General features: G+C 46.7%; 2 protein-coding genes across 8 annotated transcripts in view; both read left to right on the plus strand.

Annotated features, from left to right (window-relative positions):
- Positions 1-15,564, plus strand: part of LOC135903923 (RWD domain-containing protein 2A) — a 481,045-nt gene that overhangs the window by 260,225 nt on the left and 205,256 nt on the right. The gene's annotated exons all lie outside the window — the stretch shown is intronic.
- cv-c (crossveinless c) overlaps positions 1-15,564 on the plus strand; it is a 448,361-nt gene that overhangs the window by 218,704 nt on the left and 214,093 nt on the right. For all 7 annotated transcript variants that reach the window (XM_065434288.2, XM_065434291.2, XM_065434292.2 and 4 more), the window contains one exon: positions 10,538-10,580. In XM_065434288.2, coding sequence (XP_065290360.1) covers positions 10,538-10,580 — 43 coding nt within the window. The remainder of the gene's footprint in view (positions 1-10,537; positions 10,581-15,564) is intronic.

Here is a 15,564-nt window from a genome sequence, read left to right on the forward strand (position 1 = left end):
TCGCCTTTCTTGAGAATTTCGGGAGGAAACTCGGAACGGAAGAGACTCGGAAAGCCGAGACTGTCGTGCTCGAATTCGATTATTCGCTTTGCGTTGCTTCTTCTGCGCAATATCATGCGGTGCGTCTGCCAGTTACGTACTCTTTATACAGTTTTGGATGCTGCAGTGTAACAACTGTATGCGCGCCCGCTTGCACGCACATGTGCGCGCACACGCACACACACACACGCACACACACACACACGCACACGCACACACAAGCAGAAATGTTTACTGTATGTAGTTAGTGCGGAAATAAACATACTAAATATATATATATATATATATCCCCCTCTCTCTCTGAGAGAGAGAGAGAGAGAGAGGTGCCGTGCGCTTGGTCGAAAGTAATGCGGAATGCGGAGTTACTACGACGTGTCATAGCCCCCGTCTTTCGGCCGTACAGCCCTATAGATAGAAAATCAATCAATCAATCAATCAATCAATCAATCAATCAATCAATCAATCAATCAATCAACAAATGCACGTACAGCACATGTGTGTATGTGACCTCCTCTCGCAAAAAACATCTTCACCGCGGGTCGAGGTCTAGAAGTGGTTATAGCAGTGACATCTGAGAACCAGGGCATCTGCGTCTTAGACAGCAAGACCTCATTTGATGGCCTTTTCAGCAGCCTTCGTCGCCTTTTTTCGTTATTGAAGTCAAGCTTGCTCATTTCATCAGCTTAGGCCTGCGGGATGTAAATAAAAGCAGTGCAACAGGGGCTTGAAAGGGCTCTCACAGCCAACCTCTGGCTTTTCCTTTCTTTGAAGCTTGATAGTTACTGGGACAGGAGTTCCGAACATCCTAACATTCGTCGCCGCGATATCTTGTTATGTTTTTAATTTCTCTAAGGTATGTGCAACCCTGCACTAAGACCCGAGAGAGAAAAAAACTGACGCTACCAGCAAAGAAAACAGTCGAACGGATGTTCATAGGTCACCATCGTATAGTGCACTTTCACTTTTATTGAAATATGTGTGACTTCTTTTATTTCTGCCATAGTCTTTTGCCCTTGCTTGTTGGTATTGACATTTGGCAAACCAGCTTTTCTTGCCACACTTCCTGCAAGGTTACGTTTTTGAACCTAGTTATTCGGCTGCACAAATCAAATGTTCCCAGCGTTCAATTAAGGAACCGTGCGGGCTCCTTTGATTGGTGTTTCATTGCTTTTTTGAGTTGCCGTCGTTGAAACAGAGTTTATCTTTAGCGTGATCTCTTTTCTGAAACTCGCCACCTAAGTCTGCTTTCAGCCCGTTATATCCGCACAGCCGCCTTTGTAAATACAAGAAAAAAAAAGTAGCCTTTATCTCGCTGCATCGAGGCGTATAATTCCCGCCAGGCCTTTCACGTTGTCGCAATTTCGGTTCTCGTTGCCCGGAAACGGGCTAAATAAAGCGGGTTTGCCATTAGTGCAGTGTTTACCCCTCTGGTATTCGTGTAGCTGTTGACACACGCAGGCAGTCGGCCAGATCATGCGTGATGCTTACTCAGCTCGCTTTCTGCCTGTCGTGCGCGTACTGTCCCTTTGGTGTGGATGGTGACTAGAGATTCTGTAGAGAGATTCTCTAGATATTCTCTTTAGTGTATACCCCAGAGTAAACAATATCATGCTTGGCTTTAAGTTTGGGCACGGATACATTGGTCGAGGCGTGTCTTCGAGGCGGAACTGACGATTTTCAGTCTTCGCGGCGAGGAGTGCTGTTAGCTGCAAGCGTGTGCACAGCCTTGCAAAAGCTTCCGGTAGTCTTATCTCTGGCCGACCGCCACCTGTCCAGTGCGACAGAGTCTTCATTGCAATTTATTGGTGATAACAAGGAATGGACTATCTTGTCATCAGATCATCATCATCATAGTCGTCGTCGTCGTCGTCGTCGTCGTCATTATTATTATTATCATTACTATTTTTGTTGTTGTTGTTCCTGGGTATAGTAAATAAATGATTGATTGGTAATCACTTTATTTTTAATGTGACAGCGTTATACAGATCATGACTAACCCGTCAGTGTCATGCCTGATTTTGTAACACTGTGCCTTAGCGAACCGCAGGCTCGTATGTTTGACCTCCCTACATTTCTAATCTTTTTCTCTCTCTTTCTTTCTTTGCGGGATGATCCTGATACCTGTACGGTATGCGTGTCCTCTGTGGATGGATATAATGTGGATGATACTATTGCACAATTTGACCTGGTGAGGGTTTTGATGCAATAGCAATACATAAGTCAAAACGTGCCCTTCGGCCATATGGTGAGGTACGTCCTGGCATGTTCGTCGCGGAGCAACTTGCAGGGTGAGAGCGACAGAGTCGGGGAGGAATAGCCAAGTGAAGTAGTAGCAGCGGTTGCGTGGGTTTGTGGCTCTCCATCGTGGTTTGAGGGATTCTAGTAAAACGGTAACTCTGATTCGCATAACTATATGTATGTGGGCGCCGTTACATAGCGGTAGTTACGTTCATGGTAATTTTTATTGTAAGAGGCAGGATGTGTTACATATAGCGAGAGCTGTGGTCCATATCTGTCCGGCTTAGAGGCAAGAAACAAGAATCAGTCGTTCGCCTGTTGTGTTTCCGTTGTGGAGTAGCAGGCAGATAGACGGCTTCATTAGATCGTGATGTTATAGCTTCTCCTAGGTGAGGTAGCAAAGGTGCATGGACGAAAATAAGTTATGCCGATGTCGATAGATAATCATTGACTTATAGGATCTGATAATGATGTTGCATTGCGGTTACCATAGTGAAATATAACAACGTGCAAGTTTTTGTTCACACGAGCTGGCACTTCAGTGCGTCACGCGTAACGCTGTTCCCACTATGGTGTGTGCGTGTAGAAAAAAAAAAATACCGAAGACAGTGCAATGCCGGGCCGACCCGCGGTGGAAGTGCCGCAGGCTTTTAGCACTCCCCATACGTGGGCCGATCCCGAAGATTGTGCAATACCGTGCCGACTGGTTGCAGAGGGGAAGCAGGCGTTAAGCACTCCCCATACGGGGGCATATGCCGAAGATAGTGCAATGCCGGGCCGACCCGCGGTGGAGGTGCAGTTCACCATTGGGGGGCCCACATACACAGCTTCGCTGGTCATCCTTCTCCGCAGAGTGGGAGGGACCCGCCGTGGTTGCTCAGTGGCTACGGTGTTGGGCTGCTGAGCACGAGGTCGCGGGATCGAATCCCGGCCACGATGGCCGTATTTCGATGGGGGCGAAATGCGAAAGCACCCGCGTACTTAGATTTAGGTGCACGTTAAAGATCCCCAGGTGGTCGAAATTTCCGGAGTCCTCCATTACGGCGTGCCTCACATTCAGAAAGTGGTTTTGGCACGTAAAACCCCATAATTTAATTTTAACAGAGTGGGAGGGCACTGTTTTTTTTATTCTTTTATTATTTTTGTACAGCGTACTAAACCGATTTAATAAACAAAATACCCGATGTTATGATTGAAAACGTTAGATATGCAGCTGCCTCTCACTCCCGCCTTGACTGCTTGTTTACGCAAGTACTCATTCGATTCGGCGCCGTGCTGCTTGCATGTCCGATGCAGTAGAAGGACAGGCGCCGGGAGCTTCCCTCTTCGCCCTTTCGATTACTGCTTCTTCGGTTTCGTCTCGCAACCCACTCGAGACGTTCCGATCCCGATAACTGCGCGTCGAGCGGCCGCCGCATTCGCGGGAGCCGCAACCGCACGCTTCGGCGCACCTTGTCTGAATCGCGGAAAAGCAGAGCTGGGATTTCCGCAGATGTCTTATCTTCTCCGCCTACCTCGAGCTGCTTCTCGAAAACGGCACAGACATCCGCCCACACACAACAACAAGAAGGCGGCCTCGACACTGAATCTGGAACTGCGGAGAATGCGCTTGATCGCGATGAAAGCTCTGGCACGCTTCATGTTTTATTTTCTCTTTGGCCCTCTTTAGCGGGACCGAATACGCGGGAGCGCGCTCAGGCTTTGAAGAGGATCCGTGCGCGGGCGTGGCCTGGCTCCAGCCCTTCGCAGGAGCGGGCGTGTTTCGCCCCTAAATGAGGGCTTCCTCTACAGCCCGCTTGCTTACTGTCTGGGAAATGAGAAACTTCCGCGAGTATGCTCCGGCCTCGTATGCGGCAAAGCACGGCTGAGATAATTTAGAAATTGGGAAGACGTGTTGGAAACGCGCGCGCGAACCTTGTTTGGAGCGCGAGAGAAGTGCAAGCGCCCGCACTGGCCTTGCATGCTCAACGAGGCGAACCTCGGGCTTAGCGTTCCTTGCGCGTTCGCATGGCATGCCTCGTGGCGCTGTGACCCAAATTTTATGAAGGTCGCGGTAGGTAGAAGGGACGAGTAAAAAAAGGAAATCTCGAAAGTGTCCAACCTGCGAGAGTTTTCGCAGAAAATCTTTTCCCTTTGCTGCCATGGAGTGATGTAGTTTTCTGTTTCTTCTGTACCCCTCCCCCTCTCTTTTTTTTTCTTCTTCTTTTCGTTGCCTGCTCCCAGAGTCTGGATATATTTTCCCATGTCTTTGCATATATATCGCTGAGTCATTTTACAACGCCGCACTATACGGGTATGGCACGCCCATATGCCCTGATGTTTAGCGAAATGGTTCGTTGTGGGAAGCTCTGATCCGCTTCAGAGCTTAGTCCGATGTTTGCGAGCTGGCATAATGAGAGTTACCGCGGCAGAGAATAGAATTTTAGCCTAACAAAGCATGAATTATGCCGGAGAAAGTAGGTTGTATTATAGGCTCCGTTTTCTTTTGTTGTTCCTTGCTTTCTTGTCTTTTGTATTGTATTTATAGACGGAAAAACCAAAGGTGGAGTTGTGAGGGCGTCTGGTTTCCCTGGCACAGAAAGAAAGAAAGCTTAGACTATGTCTTTTGAATATTTAACGCAGTAGAGCTCTGCGACAGAGCTTCTTTGCGTGTTTATCATATTGCATATTGATTGTTCGGCTGGGTCGCCCGCCACTCCAATGTCATGCTCCGTGACAGAACTTACGCCGTCGCTGATACAGTCAAATTGTCTTGCTGTTTTATTTTCACGCATTCTGATTTCCACAAGCTTTCCGGAAAATTTTCATCGAACGCCTATTCACTGCGCTCACCTGCATTGGTACTGCAATAAAATGGTGATAAGCTCTTCTAGGTTACTTTGGCTCTTTAATGGCGATTGAATTGGGAGGTAAAGAAATATAAAAATGTCACACAAAGCGACGATAATTATCTGCAGCATCAAAAAAGTTGCGGACTAAAAAGTACAATACCTAAATAATTCAGACATAAAATTAACCTCTGCTCTCGGGACTAAGCATGGATGGGCCTATACATTGATAATGATTTCTTTAGACGACGCGACAAAAATTATGCCGTTAGCTTTCTTTTTTATTTTTCCGTCTTAGTTTTCCAGGACAACCAGGAGTGCTCTGCTATCTTACTTACAGAGGAGCAGGCTTTCTGTTCTTTCTTTTTCTTAGTATATTACGCGAGGGAAGGAAGGTACTAGGCTGGTAAGAATCGGCAACCTTTCTAATAACCTCATTACAATGCCTTGCGCATAATTTTGAATTTGCCGCTCCCACTAGCGCCGTAACGCGGTGTCACCTTGCCTGAACGGCCACTGCTGTTAAAAATCACGCAATCTTTTAAAACATTGTCTAGTTGTCCACTATAACGCTGTTGCTCTTGCGGAAAGGTCCCCTAATGATGGCTATCATATTTCTAGGATGAAATAACGCCACCCCCCCCCCCTTCCTCCCTCCTGCTTTTTTTTTTAATGAGAGGAAAAGGGCTATGATTAGTGCTGCAGCAGCAGTGACGTGAAGACGTTGGCAGCTGTAGCGTTCTTTTTATTGGTTCATTCGACAACCGAATGGGAAAGAAGTTATATTGTCGCAGTAGCTGGAAAGTGCCGAATTGGGGGTCGAGGAGAGAATGGCGCACTTTGAGTGCTCAGCAGTCGAGGCATCTCTTCAGTCTTTTGAAAAGTGAAGGAGAAGCGTTGTTAAGGGCAGCGCAGACTTTTTTTATAGGTGTGCTGGTATGCTTTTTATTAAGTGTCATTCTCCGTCTCATTCTCTGACTGTCTCGGGCCGCGTGATGACAGTGGTGCGTATAACGCTGGAAGAGATGCACACTCAGTTGCTGTCTGAGCGTTGCCGCTTTTTGCTCTTCTACCCGTCTGGAGGGGGGCCCCTGCGCTTTCTCTGCGTGTTTTTGACCGCCCCGTTAGGCCCTTGACGATTTCCTCATATCTGAGTTTTCAATATCAGGAATGGCTGCGACGTTCGAGATCAGGCGTTATCCGTGTTAACTTTTGGGCCCCTGTTTTGCTGGCACGATACCGACAGAGCCTGGGGAAAGTGAGTTTGCGCAACGGAGAACGGCTGAAGTGTCGACGCGCTTTGACCGGAAGTGTTTCGCGGTCGCTTTGCCAAGCACGCCCCTCTGCTCTTATCCCGAAACAGCTCCAGTGGTCTGGACTCTCCACTTCTTCTTGAGCGGACGGCACGGACGAAGAGCCGTTTCAAATAAAGTTTTATTCGTTTATTCTTCTCGAGCATTGTTTGGATTCGAGGTCGGGTATATTTCCTGCACGCCGTTGCCGCTCTACATTGATGCGGACGGCAGAACTTGGTGTCAACCAATTGGGGAGCTAATGAATTAATGTACTATATGCTCCTCCGTAATGCATCCGTACACACGCCGGATCTGAAGAGTAACTGATTATATCTAAAGTTGTCCCACATCACGAAAAAAAAGGAAAGAGAGAAAGCTAACCTCTGGCTGTAGTAGACGCTGTAGTTGAGGGCTTCAGGTTAATTTTGACCACGTTGGGTTTTGAGGCTTTCTCCAATAACTTAGAACGATGACTTACCGGGCAATTTGAAACCAAACAGGCGCTTTTTTGTGTTCACCAGGAAGAGATCACCCATACTGCGCCGCATTGGTGGGCACTGGAGAAGACTTAGCAGAGTGACGTTCCGATCCGACCTGCGGGACATTTAGTTCTTCGATGAGTCACTGATTCGTTGTACAACCAATGCGTGACATGCAGCTTCAATACTTCGTTATACGCTGGAGTGAATGCCTCATTACGCCTCGTACACGCTTCACGGTTTGTGCTTTACAAGGTCTGAGCGGCCGCGCAACGGAGCGGTAGCCTATCTGGCACGATGAGCAGAATAGGTGTTGCTGAAGGAGTGAACGACGTCGTCATAAAGAACAACATATGTGTGTATCGCGATTTCCCGTTACCATGCGATCCTATATTTACAGGGGTGGCCTTGGCCGGTTGTTTCAGCTCTCGACTGTCTCATATATGCCTGTAAATCGTACGTAGTGCATCATAACTATCTGCCTTACGCGACGTTTCTAATTTCTTCAACTGCTTGCGTTTACGTTATTGACATCTTTTCTAGACACTCGTTCGCAGTCCTAAACGACTGACAGTAAACGTAAGCAATTCTAGCGTAAGCCTATCTTACCATATACTGACGTCATTGTGAACCTCGGACATAACGACATTTGACGTCAATGTTCTGGTAAGTACAGATATCCTTAGGTACGTTCATCGACCTTTCATCGAGGTGTCAATTCCACGATGTGTTTGATATTGTAGTATGGAACATCAATGCAAACAGGTATTAAGTTTCCTTGAAGCAAAAGCGATTTTAACGGAAGCGGATTTTATGCGTCCACCTTGTGAACAATGCGTCTCTTCTACACAGTGAGTTGAAAGGGAGGACACACTAATTATAACAACACATACGTACATCGTCTACGGTAACGTTCAGAAAAGAATGCATAAAGGGCCACCGAATGGGCATATTGGCTCTACCATTAACAGCGGAAGCTATTTGAAGCTATTTCCCTGTCTAGCTTCGAGAAACGCATAATTATGTTTACCATAGCAACACGGTAACCAAACAAATTACTGCGAGAAGTACAGGAACAGCTATTACTTTTAATGGTGGCACGAAGGCATTGTTTCAGGGACCATTCTTACATTTTCCAAACATTTACCGCTCCCTATCGTACGGAATGCCGGGAATGACCTTTTTTTCTCAGGCCGCCATTGCATCGCCTGCAAACCACTTCCTTCCTCCTGTTTTATCCTATTTGGGATAAGTAATTGTTTGGCTGAAAGATAAAAACAACAAAAACAAAAGATGTGGTCAGTTTTGGTGGTTTTGCACCAAGATACATATTATGCTTCTCATGGTTTCTGTGACTGAATGATCGGCCGCCGTCCGTGCAGAAGCTCGTCGAACGCCGTCCCCATCGCTTGTCCGCCCACAAGGTTGCGAAGGCACTTCTACGTTTCTTGAGAGCGATTGACCTGTGTCAGCGCATTTGACTTACTGGCGACCTGCGCACGCGTGCCTGAACTCACCTCGTTTTATTGCGATATCAATTATATGCACACTTCACGCGCATTTCTGCCGTCGCCGGGACGTTCCGCATAAAGTCCAAGGGCTATAACATCGTCGCCGCGCGCCGTATGCTGTATGTGCGAGTAAAAGCGTGTGGGATTGAGCCGACGATGGTGATTCAATCTCGCGCGCAAGGGCAGAAAGCGGGGAGGAAGCGCGCCGTCTTCGGTCGCACGCAAGGCACCGGGGACACTTCCTTGCGCGAGGTTCACGGTCCGGAGCCGACGTCAGACGGACTTCGTAGAACTCGGGGCTTGTGTCAGGAAGGGTGCCTTTCATTCCCCGAGCTGACCCCCGCAGCGCGGCCGGGTGCCCATTGTCTTGCGTCATGGACGGCGCGTGGGAAGGGGCCTTCGTAGACGTTCCCGCGGCAACTCCCCCGCTCTTAGCAGAACAGGTCGGCGTTGGTGGGTTCGGTAACAATAGTTGTCCCGCCGAACGCATTCAGTCACAACGGCGACGAGGCTAGAGCGCAACGGTGGCGCTCCTAGAAAGTTGACGCCGCTATCGCAACTGGCTGGCAAAACTTGCACCTCAGCTAGGCCGTTCTTAACAACCCACGCTCTCTCTTTCGAAGCCGGCAAGATTTGCCGGACAGAGCTCGCGACGCCGATCGCTCGACAGTACTGCCCCTAATTAGCGGTAATACCGCCATCAGTGCGATTATCAGGCCCGTTGCTTGTCGGTGCTCCGTCTGTTTTGGGGGACAGAGCCTCGTTTGCTCGCAGACGCAGTCAATTGGCGTGTGCAGTTTTCTGCTTGATTTGCTGTGAACGCGGTAGGCGGCGTGCTGCATCGGGATGCGGATCAGCTTCCTTTCTTCCTCCTACAACCAATCCGTCTGCCATTAGGCCCGCCGCGTCTGTTCCGATGCTTCAAGGCTCTTTTGTGTCGCTAGGTTCTCGTAAAGATAATGTCCCCATGAACAGCGAACATGACATCGGACGTTCATGTTCCGGCTCTGAAAATTCCCGCGTCAACCTCGCACAAAGATTTATTTAGGTAGTAGGTAGAAACTTCACAGACATCTTTCTGTAAGCTAAGCAGACGTTCTATAGACAATTTCTGTGCACTGCTCTATAGATAGTCAAAGGACTTGTAACCTAACCTGTATCCACTACTTCCATGGGATTTTATGGACAAATTTTATAGATTTGTCTGAACTATATATTCGTCTAAGGATTTGTGGTCTTATATTCTTTGACACAAATACCTATAGAATCTCTATGGATTTTTTATAGCCTTAGTGTCTTGCACTTTTTTTTCGACTATTCTAAATATATTGTATATGGACAAATCTCAGAGAATGGTTTATAGGCGATCTATAGACTTTCGAAGTCCATTTTGGTAAAGAACGTCAATTCTGAGCTTACTGTAATTACATATATCCAACATATAGCAATCGACCGCGGTCTTTATTTTTCCTGCAGATAGATCGGTCAGTATATTGCAAGGACTCATTTTACTCCGTCTTATTTCTTATCATCCACCGTTCCCGGCCAGCCGATTCCGATGATAACGTGGATTCAGTGGCGCACGTACCACTGTCAAAGCACCAAAATTAATAGCACTGGAACTGAATTCTTACATTCCCGCCTTGTTTTCAGAATCAAATCTTGAAAGAAAGCGTAAATTTTGACTTGTGTTGAAGACGGGCAATGCTCATTCCTTTTTAATAGCTTTTCTGAAAAAGGTAGCATTTACATTACATGCAGTGGCGGTTTCGAGTAATTATTTTTTCTCGTAAAACAGCTCAGTATCAGAAAATCACAGGGCCGTTTTCTTTATTCTAAAACAACGTGCGCGCTTCTCTTTTGTGCACCTTTTGCTTTACCGCTACCTTGAGCTTGAACGAGGAACGACACAGCGTCTCTAGTTTCGGCTGACCGGTTTTATCACTAATTGACTGCGCCTTGAATCCTCGGACCGAAAAAGAAAAAGAAGAAAGAACGGGTCACTTGCATCGATCTGTTTACTTGGTGTCGAATAATGTCGACTTAGGGAACTACTATGGTGGATTAGTGCCGTCTTTTTATGGGTGGTCTCCATACGCCTTCTGTTGCCCCGAGACAAAGGCTAACCGATTTCTCTTTACTTTCAGGCTTTCCTTCAAGCGAGGTCGCAGTCAGCGAAAGACATCAAAGGTATGTGCTGCCTGGTTTGTTTGTAATCGCGGCTCTGTGTTTTCTTCGCGTTTTTTGTTTTGTTTTCTTCTTTAAACTTCCTAAAGCGAATGCGGCTCTTTCCGCGCATTCGCCTTCCCGCGCCTACCACAAATGCGCGCGACTCTATGCTCACTGTTGGGACCCTTCTCGGGAGATCGCTCGCTGCCGGCGGCGGGGGGGGGGGGGGTGGGGGGTGGGGAGGGAGAGGGGGAAGATATGAACCGAGCCTTGTGTTTGGTGGTGAAGCCTCAGCAAAGGAATGAGTGGTGAGGATCTTTAACTCGATGCCAACATGCGCAATTGTTTCGTTGTATTGTTGGCCTGGCCGTTAGATTTACTTGAACGTGTTTTGTTTCCTTTTTTAACTGTTTATGTGTCGCGGTTGTACCATTCCTACCTCGCGGAAAGGTTTTACAAAGCTTTCCAGCTTTCTAGCCGAGGATGAGGTCATGTGCGATATCAATAAAATGACATGTCGGGTGATTTGAATAACATGTTAACACATGTTACAACTAATGGTCATGACTCACCTCATAGCGACGTGCAGTCCAGTGTGCCACAAGGCTCCTTCTTGGGACCTCTATTATTCCTTATCTACATTAATGAATTGCCTTCAGTAATAACTTCTGACGTACACTTATTTGCAGACGACTGTGTAATCCTCAGAGAAATAACTAACGAACATGACATAACCCTGCTTCAGCGTGGCCTTAATAACGTCAGTAATTGGTTCCGATTGTGGCGAATGGAACTTAACATTAACGAGTGTAAATTTGTGAGAGTATACCGATCTAACGATAACCTGCATGTGTACTACTTGAATAGGGTTCCTTTAGAATCGACAAGTTCATATAAGTATTTAGGCGTGTATATAACATCTAAATTAACGTGGAATCATCACGTTGGATATATAATTAAACAAGCCAACTGCTTGCTGGGATACTTACGCCGTAACTCATCTCGTGCTCCATCTCCTTTCAAATTACTACTTTATAAAACCTTGTTACGGCCAAATTTAGAATATGGTGCAGCTATATGGGACCTCTTTCAAGTAAACCTGATACATTCCCTTGAACTAAAACAACGCAACTTGTTTTATTCTTTGTAGCCACAACCGTGCTGCGAGCGTATCTTCAATGAAATCAGATCTGGGTCTTCAGCCGCTATTAACACGTCGATGAATTTCCCGCCTTTCATTTTTTTCATAAGCTGTATCACCACCCTACTCTTAATCCGAAATTCATGTCGCGACGATATTACTTATCTCAATGTACTGATCATCAGCATAAAGTTAGTATTGGTGCAGGTGACACGATATTTTTTACATTCATTTTTGCCACGTAGTACGTCAAAAGATTGGAATGACTTCCCTCTGATATTGTTTCCATTAATAACAATGATCATTTTCGAAAAGTACTAGCTAACATAACGGATAGCGTTTTAAGCGTTAGGTGCCGTGTAGGCAACTCTAGAGGGTACCTCGTAGCGAAAAAATAATTTTGCATTAGTGTATTGGACCGCTTAGTACATTCTGTAACTTGAAGCAAAGATAAACAGTCCGAGGATAAGAGCGGCGCAATGCTTGTCTATTCTCTTCTTGCGCTGCTTCCTGAATGTTACTAATAGTTGTCAATTTTGTTTAAGTTTTAAGCCAAATCAGATGGCGAAACGTCAACTTAACCTGGCTTATCTTTTGTTTGCGTTCTTTGGCATGAATCTCATGCAAAAATTTTAGCGTGAGCACATAGAAAAAAAGTCACGCAATATTAAGAAAAAGCAAGAAAGAATTAAATAGAGATTGCTTTGATTTATTTATTTTCTTTATTCAAAGCGATTCCTACTGGAGCTGAGTAGACTGCGTTCTGGCACTATAGCTGTAGAGAGTAAATTCGAGAAATTGAAACGAGGAAAAGAAAATGAAAAGAGAATACATTCCACAAAAACATCACCGTCCTCTTGTTATTACTTTATAGAAAGGTTGGAAGGTCATGGTCTATCGAGTAGATGGCATCAGTAGAGCCTGATGTATTGGTACCGATTTGTGAACAAACCAACTTTCCTTGGCTGCCAACGGCAGGAATACCGTCTTTTCAAGCGATTTAAAAAGCTTTTATATTGCTTGCGTATTTTGTAGTGTTAATGACTTATGATGAAATTTAGTAGTTCTCTAAATTATTTTTCGCTCCTCCTTGACATTACGAAATGTACGGTTCGACCTCACCTGCCAGTACAACGGCAGCATTCGTTATTCCTGCTAAGCAGGTTGCAGTTAAATTGAAAGTGTACAACGGCGGCAGAACCTGCCAGCCCTCCACACCCTTAAATAAGTTTACACCCTTTTGGTTATATCTTGTCCCACAACAATAATCGTCATCTGCCTTGCCCGCATTTCCTTTCTTTAACGCTGCGAGCCCGGTACTTCCAAGTCACGAATGGCTTGCACGTTATCAGCGTGACACAGCATTTCGACAGGAAAGTAGTGAGCGCCGCGTTTTCAAGAAACGAAACGCAAGCAAGAAAGATGACGTTTATCATTGTGGGACAAGATAAGCCCCGGAGGGTGTAAACTTTTTTAAGAGTGCATGCCGCTATGACCTACGTCACCGAAGAGCCGTCACAGAAATGGGTCATAGTTTGGGACTCTAAGGCAGCTCTTTACAGTATTCAGTCTGCCTTACACCACATAACGTACGAGCAGATGATATCTGACATCAGAGAAGTGTACCACCATGCTGTGGAAACAGGGCACAACATAATCTCTCAGTGGATTCCTGCTCACTGGGGCATCGTCGGCAACGAATTTGCTGACAGGGCTGCCCGGTCTGCCCACGAAGACACCCACACGCGTTCAAAGGTTTGGCGAGGACGGACGCTGCCAGGGAACTTCGTCTGCTTGCGCGAAAAAAGTTACAAGGTTTCTGGAGTTCAAGTGCCTTCAGTTGCCGATTGCATAAGCTGGATCCCTTGGTACGGCTGCGACTTCAATCTAACTTTTACAGCGGATTAACAACCTTGCTGTGCCACTTGTGGCTGGGAATAGCGTTCATGAACACTTGCTCCTATCATATTGGAATGGCCAATAGCCCATTGTGCGACTCCTGTAGGTGCGTGGAAACCATTGAGCATCTATTGTGTATCTGTCCTCGCTACGACGTACAGCGCCTCTCTCTCAGGACAACTTTAAACCGACTGCACTCGAGATTGTCCTCGGAGTTAAAGATTCTCGGACCGTGGCTACACCCGTCACTGGCGCAAAAAACGATTCGTGCACTACCCCACTACCTGAAGTGCACCACTTTAAGATACCGCTTATAATGTCCTTGTGCATCCTCCCACGTGCACTCAGTGCTCCCTCTCTCCCATTTTTCCTGTTTATATTCCCCTTTACCTTACCCCCAGTGTATGGTAGCAAATCGGACGCTCACTTGGTCGGCCTCCTTGCATTTCCTCTCCTTGCCTTCTCCCTCACTGTCTTGTTACACCAGCGTTTTTGTTAAAGATTGCAACATCTCTTATAATGTTTCATCTATTTTGGGGCGCTGAAAAGCCTGAAAAAGCTCATCTTCGTTCTGCTCTGAACGGGAAACAATTGAACTATCAGTGGAACCCCGGGTTGGGGACGGTAGTTCGTGTCGATCTGCTCTGTTTCAGTTCCGCATACCGTCGTTGTAAGAGGAACGAAGCTGATTTGCATCCCGATAGAGCACGCCATTAACACGTTCAGCCTAATCAAGGTAAAAACTTCGCACGCCAACTATATCTGCGAAAGAACGATGCTCTGTCCCCCGAAACAAACAAAGCAACGAAAGAAAAAATTTGCGCGCACGCACGCACGCACGCATGCACGCGCGTTTTTTTTTTTCTCTGTTTGTGTGCGTGTGGCGAGGGGTGCGAGGACGCACATACGACGTGAGTTTCTTGAGTCATCTTCTCCTGCGTAAGGATCGCTGTAAGGAAATGCACCCTTCTCAGGGGCATTTTTCATTATTGCCGCTGCGGGCGACTTCGCCTATAGCATATATAGGAGGAAAAAGAAGAAAGGGAAGAATAAAAGCCGGGAAAGTTTTTAAGAACTACACGGAACTTCTAAATAAGCTACGAAGAAGAAATTAGAGTGATATTTAGGCGAAATTTGAGAGGTTATGGCAGCCGCCCGGGTCTCAGGCTTCGTGAGCACTAAGGAAACAAATCAATTGTCGGATGTACAAAAGAACGGAGTACTCGTAGCGCGAAACGCACCAGACGTACCTGCTGACGCAAGCGCATTTCGAAGCGTAGTGATGCAAGGTGGTTCCTACAAAAGACAGCGTGCACACGCTTATAAATCGCCGCGTAAACGCCCGCACGGTCAGGCTCGAAGATGCCTTCTTTAGTCTGTCCTGAGATTTATTTCGGCCGTCACTTCTTCCACCCATTCATGCCGCTGCGGAGCTATGTCCTTAAACATGCTGTTCAATAATACAACCAAGTTCTTGTCACTCTGCCGTAGAACACTGAAATCTTCTCATGGTGCCAGTATCATAGCTTCACAATGGTCCACTTCACTGAGAACGTCGCCGCGTGTCGAGATCACGTACCTTTTTTTTGTGGATTGTCTGGACACGCTGAGTTTTGCTTCGCGCGTCAGCTGCACCTCTTCAGGTGCTCTTTGGGTGCGCTGTTTGCGGATGAGTCAAATTCACAGCCTCACGTATGAGGGTGAGAGTATGTTACGAATTGTGTTGTGGTGCTAAGTGGTCGCTCTTGGTGGTGGAGTTCCGTCTGACAGGCTATCACAATTGTGAGGTGAGTGTGTGTCGATCGTGCAGATGTTCAAATTGTAGAAAACTATAGGGGGCGTCCAGTATGGCTAATACTTCCTCGCTGCTGCAAGCACGCGCGCACTGACTGAGACGAGATGGTGAGAAACCCCATGAAAAGCTTGGGTTCTTCTAGACTAGTTATTAAGCGCCGACCTCAGATC

This window comes from Dermacentor albipictus, chromosome 3, assembly GCF_038994185.2.
Source record: "Dermacentor albipictus isolate Rhodes 1998 colony chromosome 3, USDA_Dalb.pri_finalv2, whole genome shotgun sequence".
NCBI lineage: Eukaryota > Metazoa > Arthropoda > Arachnida > Ixodida > Ixodidae > Dermacentor > Dermacentor albipictus.